The 19,286-nt window shown below is 44.3% G+C and overlaps 1 protein-coding gene and 1 long non-coding RNA gene across 2 annotated transcripts in view; one reads left to right on the top strand and one right to left on the bottom strand.

The window, feature by feature from the left end:
- The window catches only part of TARBP1 (tRNA guanosine 2 -O-methyltransferase TARBP1), a 65,994-nt gene extending 48,077 nt beyond the window's left edge, over positions 1-17,917 (top strand). Inside the window, exons 21-30 of the mRNA XM_027094099.1 lie at positions 170-280; positions 1,138-1,287; positions 7,085-7,171; positions 9,195-9,391; positions 10,988-11,069; positions 13,010-13,181; positions 16,151-16,342; positions 16,527-16,651; positions 17,069-17,205; positions 17,542-17,917. Coding sequence (XP_026949900.1) covers positions 170-280; positions 1,138-1,287; positions 7,085-7,171; positions 9,195-9,391; positions 10,988-11,069; positions 13,010-13,181; positions 16,151-16,342; positions 16,527-16,651; positions 17,069-17,205; positions 17,542-17,710 — 1,422 coding nt within the window. The 3' untranslated portion in view covers positions 17,711-17,917. The remainder of the gene's footprint in view (positions 1-169; positions 281-1,137; positions 1,288-7,084; positions 7,172-9,194; positions 9,392-10,987; positions 11,070-13,009; positions 13,182-16,150; positions 16,343-16,526; positions 16,652-17,068; positions 17,206-17,541) is intronic.
- Positions 16,736-18,748, bottom strand: LOC113613413 (uncharacterized). The gene is made up of 2 exons (XR_003430250.1): positions 18,702-18,748; positions 16,736-17,095 (listed from the first exon to the last, which is right to left on the bottom strand). It is a non-coding gene; the product is annotated as an uncharacterized LOC113613413 (long non-coding RNA).
- Between the last annotated feature and the right edge of the window lie 538 nt (positions 18,749-19,286).

The raw sequence follows: 19,286 nt of genomic DNA, 5'->3' as shown, positions 1-19,286 counted from the left end.
GGAAAAGTATCATAAGAAGGTGTCTTTCTTATCCTTCTGCCTTTCAGAGGATAACAGGCTCCTATGCCCAGTTTATACTTTTTAAACGTGAAGTTGTCACTGATTTGATTTTCATTAATCACGAATTCAGTAGGTAATTTAATATTGGTCCCGCCCTCTCCCCCCCAAGGATGAATTGGCGTCCAAGTCAAGAACTCGATACTATGTGAATTCTCAACAACATAGAGTGAAAAACCGAATATGGCAGACTCTGCTTGTACTTTTCCCCAGATTCGATCAGGTATGACATTTACTCCATTCGTACCTTTAAGCATAATGTTTTCATATGAATAAACTATGTAGTAGAAATTGTCATGTGCTACTTTAAAATTGAGAAAGTCGTCTGCTTAAAATCTATACTTTAGTTCTTAAAATGGAAGTTTATTCAGAAGTTTTTTTAATAGAATACTAAGGCAATTAGGTGTTGTAGAAATAAATTGGAAACTGATTTACATGGCCCCATTTAATATATTTTTCCCCTCAGTATTTTATTGCAATATTTTAACTGTTTAAAGACTCATATGCCACGATAAAACTTTAAGCTGTTTTTTTAATAGTGACTATTTCTTAATTAAAATTAGTAACCATTTTCAAAGTTGATAAGGAATAGATTTTAATTTTTCCCGCCACAGAAGAGAAATCACTATGGGACATGATAGAGACTAGTGCTGCTAAGGTGGTAGTCATAATGCGACATATAAATGTATCATCACAAAGTGAGAGAGTGGCACTGACATATACACTATCAAACGTAAAATAGCTAGCTAGTGGGAAGCAGCCGCATAGCACAGGGAGATCAGCTCGGTGCTTTGTGACCACCTAGAGGGGTGGGATAGGGAGGGTGGGAGGGAGACGCAAGAGGGAAGAGATATGGGGACATATGTATATGTATAGCTGATTCACTTTGTTATAAAGCAGAAACTAACACACCATTGTAAAGCGATTATACTCCAATAAAGATGTTTAAAAAATAAATTATCATCACATCATGTTGTACACCTAAACTTATACATTATATGTCAGTGATATCTCAGTAAAAATACATTTTTTTAAATTAATAACCATAACAGTTTAATTTGTGTGCTTTATTTTTCTCAGAATTTCTTGAATAGAATTACTGACAAGATTTTCCAGGCTGGTTTCATCAATAATCAAGCGTCCATAAAATATTTTATAGAATGGATTATTATACTGATTCTTCATAAATTCCCTCAATTTCTTCCGAAGTTCTGGGACTGTTTTTCTTACGTAAGTAAAGGAGATTTTTCATAATTTTTTTTAATGAAGAAAAGATCTTAGCTATGCTGGGAGATTGTTTAATAGTTTTCTGGCTGTCAGTTGCCCTGCCCCTGATGTACTGATATCCTAAATTGTGTTTTGCAGGATTTGAATTAATTTAGACAGAGACAGAAAGCCCTGGCGTTTATCTTGAGTATAGCATAATTTTTATTTGAGAGTTCTTCTGTTCCAACAAAACAAAGATGGAAAAGGTTTCTGTTGTTAAGGAGTAAGGGAAATAGGCGCCTTCTATATTTTTATTTACCAAGCAAAGTCTTTGTTTGATCTTAGAGATAAGAATGCTGAGGAATTGGGGACTTCCCTGGCGGTCCAGTGGTTAAGACTCGGTGCTTCCAATGCAGGGGTGCAGGTTTGATCCCTGGTTGGGGAACGAAGATCCCCATGCTGCACAGTGCAGCCAGAAAGTAAAAAAAAAACAACCAGAAAAAGAATGATGAGGAATTAAATGCATTCCTTACATTTTAAAGAATTCCTTAGTAGGGAAATTTCAAATATAACCAAAGCAGAGAGAGTAGAAGGGAGCCCCTACCACCCAGCCAAAAGCAAGTGTCAGTTCATTTCCATTCTTACTCCTCTGTGCCCTCACGCACGCCTCTGACACCTCATCCCCAACATTCTTAAATCTTGAAAATCATTTGTAAGGCATCGATACTAAGGTTAGTGATCGAGTTTGCAGTTGCGGGCTTCCTGACAAATAGCAAGTTGTTTCTAAACATCAGTTCTAAATACTTGCCTCGAGTATTTTCTGCTGGTTCCCAAGTTCATCCTTCCCTTTCTGGGTAAATGACCTTGCCTTCTGTGTGCGAAAAGCATCTCTTTCTGTTTCTTCCTTTCTGTTTCAGGGGGAGAAACTGTTGTTCTCTCTTGCTCATCTGTAACTGTGTCCTTATGTGCCCTGAGCTCTTCACTCTTATTCTGTTGACTTTTGCTCCCCCTGCCGTCATCCTAGTGTCTTCTTTTCCTTCTATTAAACTTCGAGAGTGAGTATCTTTGCCTTTCTCTCTTGCTCTTCTTAAACCACTGGGCTCTGCCGCATCTTCAGAAGTCGCACGTTGAGGGCTTCATGTGCAGCTACAAACAGCCTTGTCTTTTTCTTCCTCTTCCTTACTGCCGTGCAGCCTTTCTCGTTGACTGTTGCTTTTTTTCTCCAGCTGACTGTACACTGTGGTGGTCCCTTCTCCAGTCCCTTGTCCTTCTCTTTCTATACTCCCTGTCTCTGCTGGTTCGCTGCATCCCAGCCACCTCCTAGGCCCTCTAACATAATCACTTCAAACTTCATCCTTTGTAACACGAAATTGATGAGCATGTCTTTGCCTGAAATTCCCCCCCCACACACACACACACACACGGTCCTTCACTGTCCCAGGCTCCTCTCCTGAAACCTGGCTGTTACGATAAGCATGGCGGCATCATCTTCAACAATGATCCTGAAAAGTAGGTCGGAATTTTTACATTTTACTTAGTGAAAAAACTGAAGTCCAGAGAGATTAAGTAACTTGTCACACCGCTAAGAAATGACAAAGCTCTAATTCAGGTGTCTGTTTCCTTTCAGAAGCCGTGTTCATCTTCACTGTTCCAAGGTTCCTCTCCTGGCTCTTCCTTCTTCGCTTCATGCCCATAGAATTAAGAAACATACTTTGACATTTTTTCCTTGCATTGCTTCTCAGACCTGTTGCTTTATTAATCTCGTTTGATTTGTCTGCTCTCAAGAGGGTGGGCGCTGCCTCAGAAATTCTCACGGAAGGCCCCTGGCTCTGGTGTGCTTCCAGCCCCCCTGACTCTCCTGTCCCTGGTCAAGCCACCAGTTCCGTCCCGTTTCTCCACTCTGCTCAGTCTCTCAATTTTCCATAAAGAGCTCTCAGAGCTGGTATATTCTCTTCACATCTTTTCCTCGTGGACATCAGGGTTTTTCACTGTAAGCAAGTAAAACGTTGGCTGATTGAATCAAAGGGATGGAAAACAGACAGCGGAGATGGGGGAAGTGAGGTAGCCCAGAAAGCTGCAGAATCCAGCTTGGAAAACAGGCAGGAACAAGGTGGGGCTCAGTGGTTTCCAGAACTGCTGTAGCCACAGGTGTGCCGTAGAGCAGGTCCACCAGGGACATTGCTTCACCCCACTGGATGCCTGGCACCATCGCGGCAGTGCTGCAGCCTTGGCCAGTTGTCCGCCTGCCCCTGCATGGAGTGGGTTCTCTGGGGGCTCTGCCTCTCTGGGTAAACAGTTCTCAACCCAGCATTCAGGGCAGGCGTCTCCGGATCCAGGTCAGGTGACTTCTCTTAGCTGCAGGGAGGCTGGGAAAATGAACGTCTGGCATTTCCAGCTTCTCACAAGACCTATAAGGTGAGAAGAATTCCCTGAACTGGGAAGGGGATTCAGAAGAGATACCCGCAAACAGGCAGTGTCCACTACACCCTTTTCCTCCTTTATTTGAAGCAGGTGACCTTAGCTTTTATGTTTCCGAGAAAGTGGCAGTCATCGCACAGAAATACCTTTACCTTCTCAAGAGCAGTCACGCAAATAAATATATAGGGTTGGCCGAAAAGTTCATTCAGGTTTTGCCGTAAGGTCTTCTGGAAAAACCCGAACGAACTTTTCGGCCAACCCAATACCTTGTCCATATCCACCCAAGACTGCTTCCCTCCTATATCGTCAAGGACCTGAATCTGCTGTTGGGGTAATTCCTCTGCTTGTTCTCCAGCTTATCTTCCTGTCTGCCTTCTCGGGAACCTTAGCCCTCGGTCTCTCTCCTATACCTAGTGTCCCCTTCTTAACCAGGTGGTTTCTCATCCATTGTTATGGGTATTTACACTGAGCTGCTCCTATAGAGGACGCCTGTAATCACCTATCTCCCTACCCTGTCAGAGCCAGACTTGCTGAAAGAAGTGTGTGTATGCCACAGTTTCGGGGTTTTCATGTTCTCCTCGCCCACAGTTCAGTCCAGCGGACCCACCTCCAGCTCGGTCACTTCTCAGACGACCCTTCGCCAGGGTCGGTGGTCAGCCTCCTGCTTCCCCCCATCCGTCTATGCTGCAGACGACCTCCTTGTTCCTGGTTCAGTAACACTTCCCTGGTTCCCCCTGCCCCTGTGTTTCCTCTTTTCTGTGTCCTTTCTGGGCATTCCCTTCCCTGCCCAGCTGTTAAATGTTAGTGCCTCTCAAGGCTGGGCCGCCTTCTTTCCTTAATTTCTCCTTGTTTTATAGTCAGTTTTATCTGGGTCATGGATTCACTTATTATCTGATGTGAATGACCCAATAATTTCTCTCTCTCTTCCAGCCATCTTCCCCTAAGTGCCCCATCAGGCTGACTGCAGCCACGCCCGGCCTGGCCACGTTTGATGGAGCACAGCCATGCCCGTTCATATATCAGTACCTATCGTTCATGGCTGTGTTTGAGCTAAAAGGAGAGTCGAGTGTTCGCAGCAGACTGTATGGACCTCAGAGCTGTATTCTTATTCACTGTTTGGTCCTTTACAGAAAGCGTTGCTGACCCCCGCTGTGGACATTCTTCTTGAATGTTTATAAATCATCTAAAACTTGGATGTCTGACACCAGGCGCCTTATATTTGCCCCAAACTTGATCTTTTTCTACTATTGTAAACAGCACCACCGTCTGTACAGCTGCACAAAGCAGGGAACTCAGCGCTTTTCCTGACTCTGGACCAGATCCTGTCGCTCTTACCTCCCGAGTGTTTCTCAGTCACCATCTCCCGTGTCTGCGTTTGGCCTTGGTCCAGGCTGCATCGTCCACTGCACTGCTCCCCCCGGTGGACCACCTGCGTCCCTTCTTCCTCCCTTTCAATCTCCTCTCCACACCGAGGCCAGAGCAGGTTCTTCAAAATGAAAATGTGATCAGGTCGTCCACTTTCAGCCGTGCGTGGCCTGCAGGTCTCACGTGGCCTGTGCTCTCTTCCCCGTCCAGTCCGTGTGCCCCACGTTCCCACCTCTGCAGTCGAGTCATGGATGCATGCATGGGCTCAGTTTTCTGTTGCTGGAACATTCCAAAGGCCAGGGGTGTGAACAACACTCTGCTATGTTTCCTGCTTCTGGATTGACAGGACCAGGCTGGGCTGTTGTGCATGGGGTGTCCACTGGGCTGGGACCTGCAAACGACTTCTTCGGCCACGTGCTTATCACCTTGGCTGCAGTAGTGGGGACAGCCGCGGTGCCGGGCACCACTGGTTCTGCAGCTGTGTGTGTGGTCGCTCAGGGTGCCGAGGACGAGCGTTCCAGGAGGACGCGCCCTGGTGAACCTGCACGTTCCCAGCCTCTGATCGCGTGCTGCTTATTGGCCAGGGCAGATGGTGTGACCAAGCCCCCCAGGGGGCGGGGCCCGCCTTAGGGCCTGATACTGGACAGCTTGCTTCATCGGGGCCCCCATGTGGCCGAGTACCGCCCTGACCTTTTCTGTTCTTTTTCCTCTCTGCCTGCATAACTGCTGCTCTTCCTTCAGATCGCAGTTCATGTGTCGTTTGTGTCATTTTTTTTTTTTTTCCTGTACTCAGGCCTCTCACCGTTGCGGCCTCTCCCGTCGCGGGGCACAGGCTCCAGACGCGCAGGCTCAGCGGCCATGGCTCACGGACCCAACCGCCCCGCGGCACGCGGGATCCTCCCGGACTGGGGCACGAACCTGTGTCTCCTGCATCGGCAGGCGGACTCCCAACCACTGCGCCACCAGGGGAGCCCAATTTATGTCATTTCTGAAAGGAAGTTACCTCCCTGCGTAGTTTAGACCCCCTGAGTGTGGGTTTTGTGGCACGTAAATAGTTCTTTTTACGATGGGAATCTTGTCTGGTTTGATTTTGTCTTTCCATTAGACCATAAGCTCCAGGAAGGCAGGAATCTTATCTGTTTTTGTTTTCCTCTGTTTCTGCCACAGTAACTGGTCCATGGAAGACAGTCAATAACAAACTACTAGTTACATAAAGGAATTAATCATCTGATTCGCCTTTTGGAACACTTTCTGAACTGTGGTGTCTGTAGTCTTTTTCCAGTCTACCCGGCATCCGTCAGTTTGTCATCAGTAAAATGATGTGTAATTCCGGGTCACTATCATTGGGAAGGTTTCCGAATTCCAGTTGAACACTCTTATAAGTAGCGTTTCATTGAGGCTTTTTTTTTTTTGGCGGTACGCGGGCCTCTGACCGTTGTGGCCTCTCCCGTTGCGGAGCACAGGCTCCGGACGCACAGGCTCAGCGGCCATGGCTCACGGGCCCAGCCGCTCCGCGGCACGTGGGACCCTTCCGGACCGGGGCACGAACCCGCTTACCCTGCATCGGCAGGTGGACCCCCCAACCACAGCGCCACCAGGGCAGCCCTCTTGAGGCTCTTTTTAAGCAGCTGCAGGGCCCCATTTAACCTCTGCTGCTCCCCTCCGCACGGGGGCCTTTGCCTCCCGCTTGCCTGTCTTGGTTCGTCTTGGTCATCTTCACCTGTCTCCCCCCCCCCCCCCCCGCTTTCTCCAGCCAGCCCTTCTCTCCGTGCAGTGAGCTCACCCTGGTCTCCCCCAGGTGCTCCTCGCCTGAGTGGTTAGCGGCTGTGTGTGGATGAGTGTTGTGCGTGCGGGCATTTGACTCTGGGACGTTCCTGTGCTTTCTCGCTTTTCCTCCTCTCCTCCCACCCAGGCCGTGGCTGCGTCGGGGAAGAGCCGGCCTCATGGCCCGGGCCCCAAGCATCCAGGCCGGTGCCTTGATGTGCACGGGCTCGCGGCAGCCTTGAGTGACTGTTTCGTGTATCTGATTTATTTTCAGGCCGAAGAAAACCTTAAAACAAGCATTTGTACGTTTTTATCAGTTTTGTCGCATTTGGACATCATTACTGAAAATATTCCAGAGAAGGTAGGTTTATACTGTTTATGAGAAGAGTTCAGACTTGACTATCAAAATAGAACTTATACGTTTGTGCCAACTGTTCTCATTTAGAGTAGTCCTTGTGTGTTTTGCAGTCTCTCCCCTTCCCTTCCACTCCCCTCCTCATGGCACACGCACTTAGACACAAATGCACAATAAGATGTTACCCACGGGCACACACACACTGAGGTAACGCCTGAGCCCATGTTAAATCTCTAGACGAATTAATGGGCAACTTTTAATGATAGGACGCTTAACTTTATGCAAGTATTTACGTAAGATTATTTAAATAAGACTTCCCTTATTGCATTTAACTGTTCCTTGGCTGGCAGAGTTATTTAACAAATGCTTGTACAAAGAAACTCATGGTCAGCGTATTAAAAGCCATTGTGTTATTGAAGGTTTATATAAAATGACTGTCATTCAGAGTGTGAAAGGCAGTTCTTCATCTTTCTCAGGTTTAAAGCATCTTCCCTAGATAAGTAGAGATCTTAGCTACTTCTGGTTAATCACTATGGCAACTGTGGAGAATTCAGGAAAACCTGCCGGTAAAGATTCAGAGCAAGATTCTATATTATTGAATCTACATAGAGTGTACTTATATGTTGTAAATTCTGGGAGAAACTTAACACAGTCGACCCTCGGTCAACACAGGAGTTGGGAGCACCGACCCTCTGCGCAGTGGGAAATCCACATGTAACTTTACAGTCACCGTAATACAAGGTTCCTCATCTGTATCTGTGGATTCAACCACCCGAGGATCCTGTAGCACTGTAGTACGTCTTTAGTGAAAAAAAATCCACGTATAAGTGGACCTGCACAGTTCAAACCCCTGTTGTTCAATGGTCAGCTGTCTGAAAGAAATGTTGTTTAGTGTTGAAAGTGAGGTAAAAATATTGGGGGGATAGGTTTCCTAGAACTTTTCAAAGTGTTGTCTTTAAGCACAGTAACAATCAGATTTCGTTGTTAACCTATTCCATCAATCCTAAGAACAGGTCTTTCTTCCCACCACATTTTAACCTCAAAAACCATGATAATATCTTAAAATTGATGGTGTGTTACAGTGTCTGTCAGCCAGATGGCAGTGTGTTAGTTATAGTTATGTGAAAACTTGTGTTAACACCTTCTGGTAAGAGTTACGAAAGCTCTAGCATCAGGTAATAGCAGTTGTTATCTTTCTGTTTTAAATATGTGCAGGGAAGAGATTTGCTTACAATCTGTTGAGAGAAGTAAGATAGACAGGAAACTGTACTATTGCAGGGCTCTTAGCCTGGTGCAGCCCAGTAACATTTACAGATGAGCCGTTTGTAGGAGCATTAAGGTAGCTCCTGATACTGTATTAAAAGTTTGAGTCCATCTGGTTTCCACATTAATACATGTCACTTCCTTTGCCTTTCAATATCTGTTGAACTGTGTGGTTTTAGAAATCAAGGATTATCATTGCATAAAATCTCCTGGCCGTGAAGGTGAAAAACTCTGTGAATTCCCAGGAAAAGACTACAGGGAAGTTTAAACTCTTATTATTTTTCTCCCCACTTCTTAATTTTCCTGCCACCACTCAGTGCTGTGTGGGTCCAAGGTCACTATTAGGGAAAACAGAGTAGTTCAGACCAGGGGAGAACAGCATTTTATGAGGTACCTTGCTCAAGTTCACTTAATATTTCTAACTTTTTCAGCCCATGGTAAGGTAATAAGTGATGGAGACTTCTTTAAAACACTGGTCATACAGTGGTTAGCATGAAATACTTCATTCAGATTAACCTAGGTACTGGAGTATGGGGGAGAACATGTGTGGCAGCATGGTAAATAAAAACTAAAGAGCTGGGAAGATACTTTTCCTTCTTGAGGAAATCACTCCTGCCAGTGTATCTGTCTGAGAATGACGATGCAAAAACAGTGAAATAAGATTTTACTTTGTAGCATTTTTGTCACCTGTACTCCTTGTTCTTGGTCATACAGTCAAGGGTAAAATGGTCCATGTTTACAGCTGAAGAATGTTTCTCCTTTTCAGAAACTCATTCTGAAGCAAGCCCTTATTGTCGTACTGCACTGGTGTTTTAATCACAATTTTAGCATTCGACTGTATGCCTTAGTTGCTCTTAAGAAAATCTGGAGCATGTGTAAGACATTGCACGTTGAAGAACTTGATGCTTTGACTTCCGTTATTGAATCCAGTCTGAATCAAGTGGAAAACATGCATGGAGCAGGGTAAGCAGGCCTTGTCCCCTTCCCCTCGGTCCAGCATTGTGTGCAGAGAGGGTGCCCAGCTTTCAGCAGCTCCTGTTTACCCATCACGCTGCAGTGCACAGAGCTCGGATTCAGCAGCATTTAAGCAGCTCACTATTTGATGTGCAGTTTAATTACAGTTCTAAGTGCTGTCAGCTCCGTCATTGATCTCTCTTCTTTTTCTTTTTTTTGCTCTTTAATCCTTGATCTTTAATTTAGGGACCTCTAGACGTTTCTCTTCAGCGTAGCCAAATGTTTTCATCCTCTGTTGTCAAAGAACTGCTGAGAAGTAGCATGACCGGACTCTAAAGCCATGCTCATAACCCCTCAGATGTCCGGGTTAAAGCTGGAAGCTCTTGCCTTTTTCTTTTCTAAGAGAACTTCTCTATTCCCCAAACAAAATCCTAGTCAGATGCTCAGTATCAAACAGATACAACACCGCTGCTGTGATGGAGTAGGTTGGGGTGCACGACTCAGTAGCAAAACCCAGGGGGATGGGAGCTCGGACACAAGTTGGGGTGCTGTCCTTTGAAGAGACCCTTGAAAGCCAAGGGGCAGAGAAGACAGGTGCATAAGGAGGGGCCAGTCTCTCATCTCAGGTCTCCTCTCCTCACCCCGCTGATGTTGAGGCCCAGCCGGCAGTGACAGGAGGGGCTGGGAACTCGGGGGTGAAGGAGGTACGCTGGCCAGAGCAGGAGAATGATCTCACCGGGAGGGCATCTTGAAATTGTTGCTCAGCTTTTGGGTTGTCAGTCATGAATTTAAACTGAAACCTGCCGGTGGCCACGTTTTGTCACTTTTATTCCTCCCTCTTTTGCCTTCTAAAACTTGACAAATTTTTGGTTTTTGTTGTTTGTGAGCATGTACCTAAGTATTTAAAACCCCTTACTTTCACCTGGCTTAACAAAAGTTGGTACAGTTTGGCTGCGTGTCATGGATCTTCAGGGTAGAAAACGTGACTTACGTGGACTTCCCTGGCAGTCCCGAGGTTACGACTCCGCGCTTCCACTGCAGTGGGCAGTCCCTGGTCGGGGAACTGAGATCCCACATGCTGCGCGGCGCAGCCAGAAACAAAAAAGTAACTTATGTAACGATTTTCTCTCCTGAAGGAAAAAAAAAAAAAACAAAAACATTTATGGCCAGAGAGAGACATAAGGATCCCAGCCTAGATTTCTTACGTGGTTCCCTTTTAGAATTCTTTTTGCCCAAGCAAGGGAGTTGTACCTGCGGCAGCTGTTCCTGTGAGATTTTCCCATCGTTGTCTGTTGACTGACGACTGTCTCCTCGATGGAGTGGAGACCTGAGTTTCATTCTTGTTGAGTCATTGTTTGACGTAGGACTGTGAGAGTTATTTAATTTCTTTGTCTGTCTTTGAGTTTCACTTCAAAACGTCAGATTTAGGGTCAGCTTTTAAGGACGCTGATCTTGGAGATAGGGGTTATAAATCTTGGGATAAAATTCACAAGATTTTCCATGCATTCTAAATTCTGCGGTGCCTCTTTAAGAGAGCTACTTGGTTTTCCCCCTTACCAGAGTGGGTTCACTCGTCTGTACCTCACATGTATCTTTAACACTTAGGAACGCGAAGAAGAATTGGCAACGGATCCAGGAGCATTTCTTTTTTGCAGCGTTCCACCCACTTAAGGACTACTGTCTGGAGGTGAGCAGAGGGTCTCATGTGCGAACGACTCTCTTCCGTATCTTTAGTCCCGGTGCTTCCTTTCTGCCGCGGTTGTGGAAGGTGTACTGAGGTTAACTGTCCTTACAGCACCGCCTTCACGGTCGTAAAGTGCTCCGTGTAATTTTGTCACGGCTGCTTGCGCTTCACTCTTCAGCAGTGAAAACTGGCTAGTCATTTTCACTTTCTGTTTCTCAGGCAGTGTCTGGCTTGTAAACACTGGAAGGGGGAATATTTAACTCTGAACAGAAATCTGTTCTGACATTAAAAGGAAATGAGTGAGAACATTTGTGCAGGTGAGATCTGTTGTAACGAACGAAGCCCACTGTTATGAAAGAGCGAGAAGATCTACTCTTTTGTTAAGTGCCTGATTTAGGTTCTGGATGGCTGGAATTGTATAGCAGATGACCCACCATCTCAGTGATCCTAACAGAATGTGCTTATATAATTCTTTTAAACTTATTACAGTTAGCATGTGAATTAATATACAGATTATTAAAATTGGTACATATATTACTTTCTCCCTTTTTCGACTACAGTTACAGCCTTGGAATTTAAAATGTGATCTAGGAATCTGGAAGTATCAGAAACTTCAGCTACCATGCATAAGCAGTTTTTTGTTGTTGTTGGGTTGTGTGTGTGTGTGTGTGTGGATTACTAATAAGCTGGCCTTTAAAAAGAATACAGATCTATATGTTGTGAGATAGTCATCATAAAACATTATTGTGTACTTTGTTGCTTCATTGCAAAAATTATTTAGGATTTTTCAAATATTTTAACGTGCTCTGTTCTGTGTCCTTTAGCGCCCAGAATGCTTTGTTTGACATCTTTCTGAAGGACTCTTAATAACTCTCTAGTGCTAAGTCAGCCTTTTCTATTCAGTTCTCCAGCAGGAGTAAGTCCCTTGCTTCCACTTTTCCTTCATCCTGACTTTGACTGCCTCACCCTCATATGTTTTATATATTTTATTCTCTATTAATTATACGAACCATAACTGTACATATCAAAATAATGGCACACAAGAACTCTGTTTCTCTGTACATTTGGAGCTATACTTGGCACGTACTTAATAAACAGTTGCATTCATCATGCCAGTTTCAATTTGCACAAATATTGCTAATAAAGAGAAAACCATATTCATTCTAAAAGCTTTTATGAAGACTTGGACACTGTTTTAAGTTTATTACCTTATTTTTAAATTGCCTGCTGTGCTTCTGACTCCTGTGCCTTTTCACATTTGAGGGTTATCTGGATCTCAGTTTTCTTGTCATAGGTAAGAAAAGGGGAGGATTGTCATGTAGTGACTGAATAACTGCTGTTCACAGTGGTGTCACCCTGTGCAGTTCACAAATCACTTTCATGTGCTCTTTTCACCTGATTTTACCCTCATTTTACCAGTGAGGAAGTTGAAGCTGAGAGAGGCTAATGGCTTGTCTAACGTCACACAGCTAAGATACAGTCGAGGCAAAAATCTAGACTCTCAATTTGTATATTGGCAGCGAGAGTGAAGATCGGGCATCACAGGAGCTTGAATCTGATCGCTTATGGAGGTGTCTGGTTGTCAATAAATAGCATTTATCCAAATGTTGTCCAACATGAATGCTGATTAATTCCAAAACACTTCTTGCTTGTATTAAGAGCATGGTGTATACTATGTTACATACAGTTAGAAATACTGGAGTGGAAGATCTGCCCGCTCTCAAGGATTTCCTAAATTAATCTCTTAATTTCTTAGAGAAGATAAGAAGTATAGATAGACAGTTGCTACAAGATATAAATGAAAGTATGTCATTTGATCAGATGTGATAGTTTGGGAGAACACATCAGTAATAATAATTAAGTTGTACTTTAAACACGTTATCATGTATTTCTTTGTTATTTTTAAGGGAAGAAAATTTAGATGTTTACAATTCTCCTTTCAGACCATATTTTATATCCTTCCACGCCTTTCTGGCCTTGTTGAGGACGAATGGATTGCCATTGGTAAATTCACCAGGTTCACTGACATTCCTTTAGATGCAAGATTTCAGTGGTACCTTTCTCCAGCTCAACTTTGTGAACTAAAACCAGGTGACTGGTCCCAGCAGGACATAGGTAAGAAAAACTTCTGTTTTACTTGTTCTGCCTGTTGCCTCGGTCAGGCTCATTGATTCACGTTACTTAGAATAGGTGCTTGATAGTACCATTTTTCATTGATGTGGTGAACTCTGCTCCACTTAGAGAAAAGACAGAAGGCGTGGTGTCACTCTGACTAGTACTTTCAGTTGACGTTGGCTTTGCTCTTAATAGCCAAAGAGAGCTTAATCTGCTTTACTATATAAAGCTAAAGGCTTCTGTCTTCTTTGAAGTATTGATAATTAATATTCATTGCTCTTCTACTATATATTTCTGAAAAAATATAGATATAAAAAAGGGCCAAATTAAGAAATCTCTTCTCTTGTCCTATTTGGGAGTGGAGCAGAGCTCTGCATTCCCTGCTCGGTCTGGCCGAACGTCACTCATCTCTTACCCCTCTTTTCCCTATGGCTCCAGCCCTCCTTTCACGTGCCCCCGCCCCCATCCTTCCCTGCAGCTTTCTCAAGGACCCCCCCTTTTCCCTCTGTTACTTCCCGTCCTCCTCCTTCCCTTCACAGTCCAGCTGCCCCAAAAAACCGGGGACCAAGTCTCCCGCCCATTTTTAAAATCACAACTAACCTTAAGAGCTGTGTAGTAGCGATCTGCATTCTCAGCTTTTCTGTCACTCACATTTTGTCCTTCTGGCTTCCCCAGCCCATAAGCATCATGGAAACTTCTTTCAGAAAAGCAGAAATTGTCTTTGTCTACTTCTTTACAAAATCTAAACAGATGCTCTTTTCTTACCATACCTGACCCTATGTAGCATTTATTTGCTCATTTCTTGCTCTCCTGATTTTTCTCCTCAGTCTGACTTTTCTCTCTCTCCTTTGAGTTCCCCTCCCTCATCCCTTATATTTATAGTTCTCTCAAATTTTAGTGTTTTCAGGAATCCCTTGGACATCATGTTGAAAGTGCAGATTCTTGGGTCCCACCCTTAGATTTTTGCCTGGAGGAGAGTTCTAGGAAAGTGCATTTTTTTAATCAAATACTCTAGGTGGTTCATTTTAAGACTTATCACCTTAAATTTATTTACTCGGTCAACAAAGATTTACTTATTGCCCCCTCTGTGCTGAACAAAAGACAAAGGCCCTGCCCTCAGGGCGCTTACATTCCTCCAGGGGGACAACGCTAAACATATCAGTCAGGTGGTGTGGAGAAGAGAAAGCAGAGTAAGGAGTGTGAGGGAGGATGAAAAAGACCTTTTTAAGGAGTTGACATCGAGCAGAGGACAGCAAGTCAGGCAAAGCCTGGGGAAGAGCAAATGTGGATTTGGGGGCAAAAGACAGTGACGGGAGCCTTCTCAGGGCGGAGGGGCCCGCCTGACCGGGAGGGGAGGAGAGGGGAGCCGCACATCTGCACATCTTGTCTGACTTCTGCCATGGCGTGAGTGGGGCAGAGAAGTGGGGAGTTACTGGATGGGGAGAAGGCTACAGAGGTCTTTCTGTTTGTTTTGTTTGTTTTTGGTAAAGAGGGGGATATTGCAACAGGGTTTCTCTGCTGGGACGTGAATGCTAAATGCTTTCATTGGCCTGGTTTTCTTCTCATTCTGTTTGCTCTCCCTGCACGTTCTTATTAATTTCCACAACTGGAAACCACCACCTATGTAACTGCAACTTTCAGATCCTTATCTCTGGCCAGCCTCCTTCCTGAGCCTTCTAGACGCTTTCACTAGCTCATCTATAAGCTCTTTAAACTCAGTATCCAAATCCACGTTACCTTTCTGCCCAGACGCGGGCCTCTTCTAATCCCCTTCCTGTTAGTGGTCTCACAGGAGTCATTCTTCTGCGGTCCCTCTAGCCACATCCGTCCGTTATCAGATCTTGGCGATTCTGCCCTTCCTCTTCAGCCCCTCTTGCAGAGACTGTTTTTGTCTTTTTTGGGCTAGTGTGAAAGCCTCTCGGTGGTTTTCCCTCCCCACTTATCCTCCACATTCGTTTTTAAGAGGGGTTTTTTCTGCAACACAAAACCAGTACTGTTACCCCCTTTCTTAAAACCCTGTACTGCCTCCTGTCTGTAGAAGAAATTCTTTATCGTTTTATACACAAAGCCCTAACGGCCTGGTCTGAGTCACGTCCCTCCCTCCACTGCAGGCTGTGAGCGATGCCTGAGTCCGTGTCCTTCCGCGTCTGCTCGTGCGCAACGTGTCCACAGTCTGCCCCGCCCTTCCCACGCGCTCTCCGTTGCAGACTTTTACACTCCCTTCCCTGAGCCCTCCTGCGTCTTGCTTTTTTGCCCCTCCCTCCCCCAGACATTAGCAACTCCTGTCTGTGTGGGCACACCCTCAGTATAGTACCGCGTCGGTCGTGGTTCCATGCGTGTCTCTTCCCTCCCCAGTAACCTAAGTGCCCCCGTTTGCTCAGTCAGGTCTGGAGTGGGAAGGAGAGCCTGGAAGGAGAGTCTCAGTCCTGAACTAGAGATCACAACGCACATTAGACAGCTCAGTAACATCCGTGTACTCATCGCGGTAGCCAAGAGATAACTGCTCCAAAGAACAGTCCTCGTTTTTAGAAAAGGTCCCCCAAGTACTTGGAAGATAATTTAAGATAAAGCCTGTTTGTTGTTTTCCGGCATACAATATTTCTACAGAAAATTCCAATCTAATAACACCATTGTTTGTAAGATACGCCATTACTTTATGTAACTCTAAGGAAAAAATGCTGCCAAACCCATGGTACCCTTATGGATTCTAAGATGCTTCCCAATTTGGGGTATGCCAAAATGGAAGAAATGTGCAGCTTTGATTTTCATGAAATATTGTCGTATTTTGGTTAGCAGGGTAGAATTTGAACATTTTAAACTGTTACCGAAAATGACAATTGTATCTGAATCCAAGTAAAGTTCTTTAGTCAATGAACCTCATTCTAAACTATCATTTTAAGCTCTTAAAAAAGTATATATGCATGTAAATCAATAGAGAGGGAGATTTATATTTTCTTTTTCTTTCCCAGGTTCTAACTCGGGCGAAGCAGATAACGAGTCAGAGTGGAGTGATGTTCAGAAGAAGATTATCCCGTGGAGAAACAATGTTCCCGACTTAGACCTGGAGCTGGTATTTCAGGATCGTGCGGCCAAACTTGGGAAGTCACTCAGCAGACTGATTGTAGTGGCCTCACTCGTTGACAAACCAACCAATTTAGGAGGTAAAGTTAGAGTTTCCAGTGGGCTTGCTGAACATCTTCTGATCCCGAAAATTTGTAATTGACCCAGTGCCATTTGTGGCCTCTCTTCCACACTTCCCCGTCTCCGGGAGCCTCAGAGGAATGCCTGGGACCTAGTGAACTTGGCCTTAGACTGGCGGCAGTAACCCCGGCTTGTCCTGTGCAGGGCTGTGCCGGACTTGTGAGGTGTTCGGGGCCTCGGCGCTCGTGGTTGGCAGCCTTCAGTGCATCAGAGACAAGCAGTTTCAGCACCTCAGCGTTTCAGCGGAACAGTGGCTTCCTTTAGTGGAGGTGGGCGCAAAGCGATGTATTATTAAAATTTTCATTCGCTAGACTCTTTTGTAGTACTCTGTCTTCACGTTATCAGCCCTTTTGCAGTAGTCCAGCCTTTGACAGCTTAAAAATAATACTGAAGAGTAAACTACAGCCCACTCTGTTCTCCTGTTCTTATTATCTTTCACACTGTTGTATTTTTAGAAATCAATAATGTAGAATTCTTTTCAGTAAAATGTGTCCTGTTATAAGTCACTCTCGTTTGATAAATTTATGAGATGTTGGGAGTGTTCTTTTTTATAGTGTATAATTCTGTCCTTTTCCTTTTAAGAAATTTCAGTTTCATGAAAGTGTTTTTTTCTTTAACTGATTTTACCCCCAGGAGGGCTGTAAGTGAATGATTTAATATTCTGCTCTTTGTAAACAAATATTAAGGTAAAACCACCTCAGCTGATCGATTATCTGCAACAGAAAAAAGCAGAAGGTTACACCATCGTGGGTGTGGAACAGACTGTGAAAAGTTTAGACCTAACCCAGTACTGCTTCCCTGAGAAGTCTCTACTCTTGTTGGGGTAAGAACACTGTCTTGAGAGTCTGTCTAGAAAACGTTTCAGAAGGTTTACAGTTTCACCTGGACTCTTGATCATACACCTGTACCTGGCTTTTGACTTGCAAGGTTTATGGAACGCCCCCTAAGTTCTCGTTTTATTTCATCCGTTTGGGATGGTCAGGTGAACACAGAATTGACCCATAAACCTTCTTGTTACACTCTTCTTTATTTTCCTGGTACCATAGACTTGTGTCATTGTGTTAACCTGTCTCTTCCAGTAACATCCAGGATATCTGAGAAAAAAATTGTTTATTATAAGAAAACTAACCTTTCTTCTTCTCCCATTTTTCTGAATCAGAAATGAACGGGAAGGAATTCCAGCAAATCTGATCCAGCAACTGGACGTGTGTGTGGAAATTCCTCAACAGGGCATCATCCGCTCCCTCAACGTCCACGTGAGTGGAGCGCTGCTCATCTGGGAATACACCAGGCAGCAGCTGATGAAGCAGGGGGACCCCGGATCCTGAAGCTTGTGCCTTGTCTGAGACGAGTTATCAAGTTATCTATCGGTGCTGTTGAAACATTGTTTTAGAACTATTTGGACTGATGAGATAGATTCTGAAATCTGTTGGGATAATTTGCATTTCTTTTGCAGTTTAATGCCAAAACTTTGTCATGTGCCTTAACTATATTGCTGTATGTTGTCCCCTTTAATAAACCTTTTTTAAAGCTAAGTTGTATTGCTTCTTTAATAAAATATTTTAAGCAATTGTGAAAATAAAACGTATTTTAAAAAGATCATTTCTTTCCTAGAAACTAGCGTTGTCAGAAATGTGGATCATGGTAGGAGGAAGGCAGAATTAATTAGGGCAGCTCTGATTATCTGTGAATACCACACCCCTGTCAAGAGCGAGCGCGGGGCGGGGGGGAGCAAAGCTTCAGCATGAGGAGGAGCCATTAGCCTCTTTCTGCTGATTTGTATCTACTTCTGCGCAGGGAGGAAACATGCTTGGCAAGCTGCCAAACCAGCTTCCCTGTGCAGTTCGTAACTTATTTTTAAAGCCATAAACTAGGCCATAATCGTTCATATGAAGTTTTTAGGAAATTTTCATATGCATCTTCGCTCAGGGTTCAAATAGCGATTGATTAGAAATAGTCTACCGTCTGACGGTTGTCAGCGTGGACCCAAAGGAGGTGACACCCTTGCACATCGTTACCAGTAGTGAGAATGGAACCCACGAGGGTTGATGTGCTGTTTCTCTTCTTCTGAGGGTTTTTTGTTTGATATTAGGATTACTTTATTATTTAATGGTAACTGTCACCATCCAGCAATGCACTTCAATCATGTCTGGGTCCTTTTTTAATAATAATTAAGTTTCAGAGTTCGTTACCTGTTACGTACTTTTTTCTTCTGTAGCTTTATTTTTTAATTTATATTTTTACTCTACAATATCACTTATATGTAGAATCTAAAAAATAATACAAATGGATCTATATGCAAAACCGAAACAGACTCACAGATACAGAGGGCTTCCCTGGTGGCGCAGTGGTTGAGACTCCGCCTGCCGGTGCGGGGGACGCGGGTTCGTGCCCCGGTCTAGGGGGATCCCACGTGCCGCGAAGCGGCTGGGCCCGTGGGCCATGGCTGCTGAGCCTGCGCGTCTGGAGCCTGTGCTCCGCAACGGGAGAGGCCACAACAGTGAGAGGCCGGCGTACCGGGAAAAAAAAAAAAAAAAAAAACCTAGTGGTTACCAAAGGGGAGAAGGAAGGGGGGAGGGCAAAGTTAGGGGTATGAGATGAACAGATACAAGCTACTATATATAAAATAGATAAGCAACAAGGATATACTGTATAGCACAGTGAACTATACCCAGTATCTTGAAATAACCTATAATGGAATATAATCTGTAAAAACACTGAATCACTATGCTGTACACCTGCAACTAACAATATTGTAAATGAACTATACTTCAATTTAAAAAAAAAAAGAAAATGAATACAAAGAACTTGCATTTAAATAAAATAGCCAAGACTATACAAACATGTAGAGGAAGAAATGTAGAGAATAATTAGAATTAGGTGGGGTTTTCCACCCATTATATC

This window comes from Aethalodelphis obliquidens, unplaced genomic scaffold (genome assembly GCF_003676395.1).
Source record: "Aethalodelphis obliquidens isolate GAN/ISIS:26980383/991018 unplaced genomic scaffold, ASM367639v1 scaffold87, whole genome shotgun sequence".
Taxonomy (NCBI): domain Eukaryota; kingdom Metazoa; phylum Chordata; class Mammalia; order Artiodactyla; family Delphinidae; genus Aethalodelphis; species Aethalodelphis obliquidens.
The sequence above is the reverse complement of the archived record's forward strand: the minus strand, read 5'-3'. Positions and strand labels throughout refer to the sequence as shown.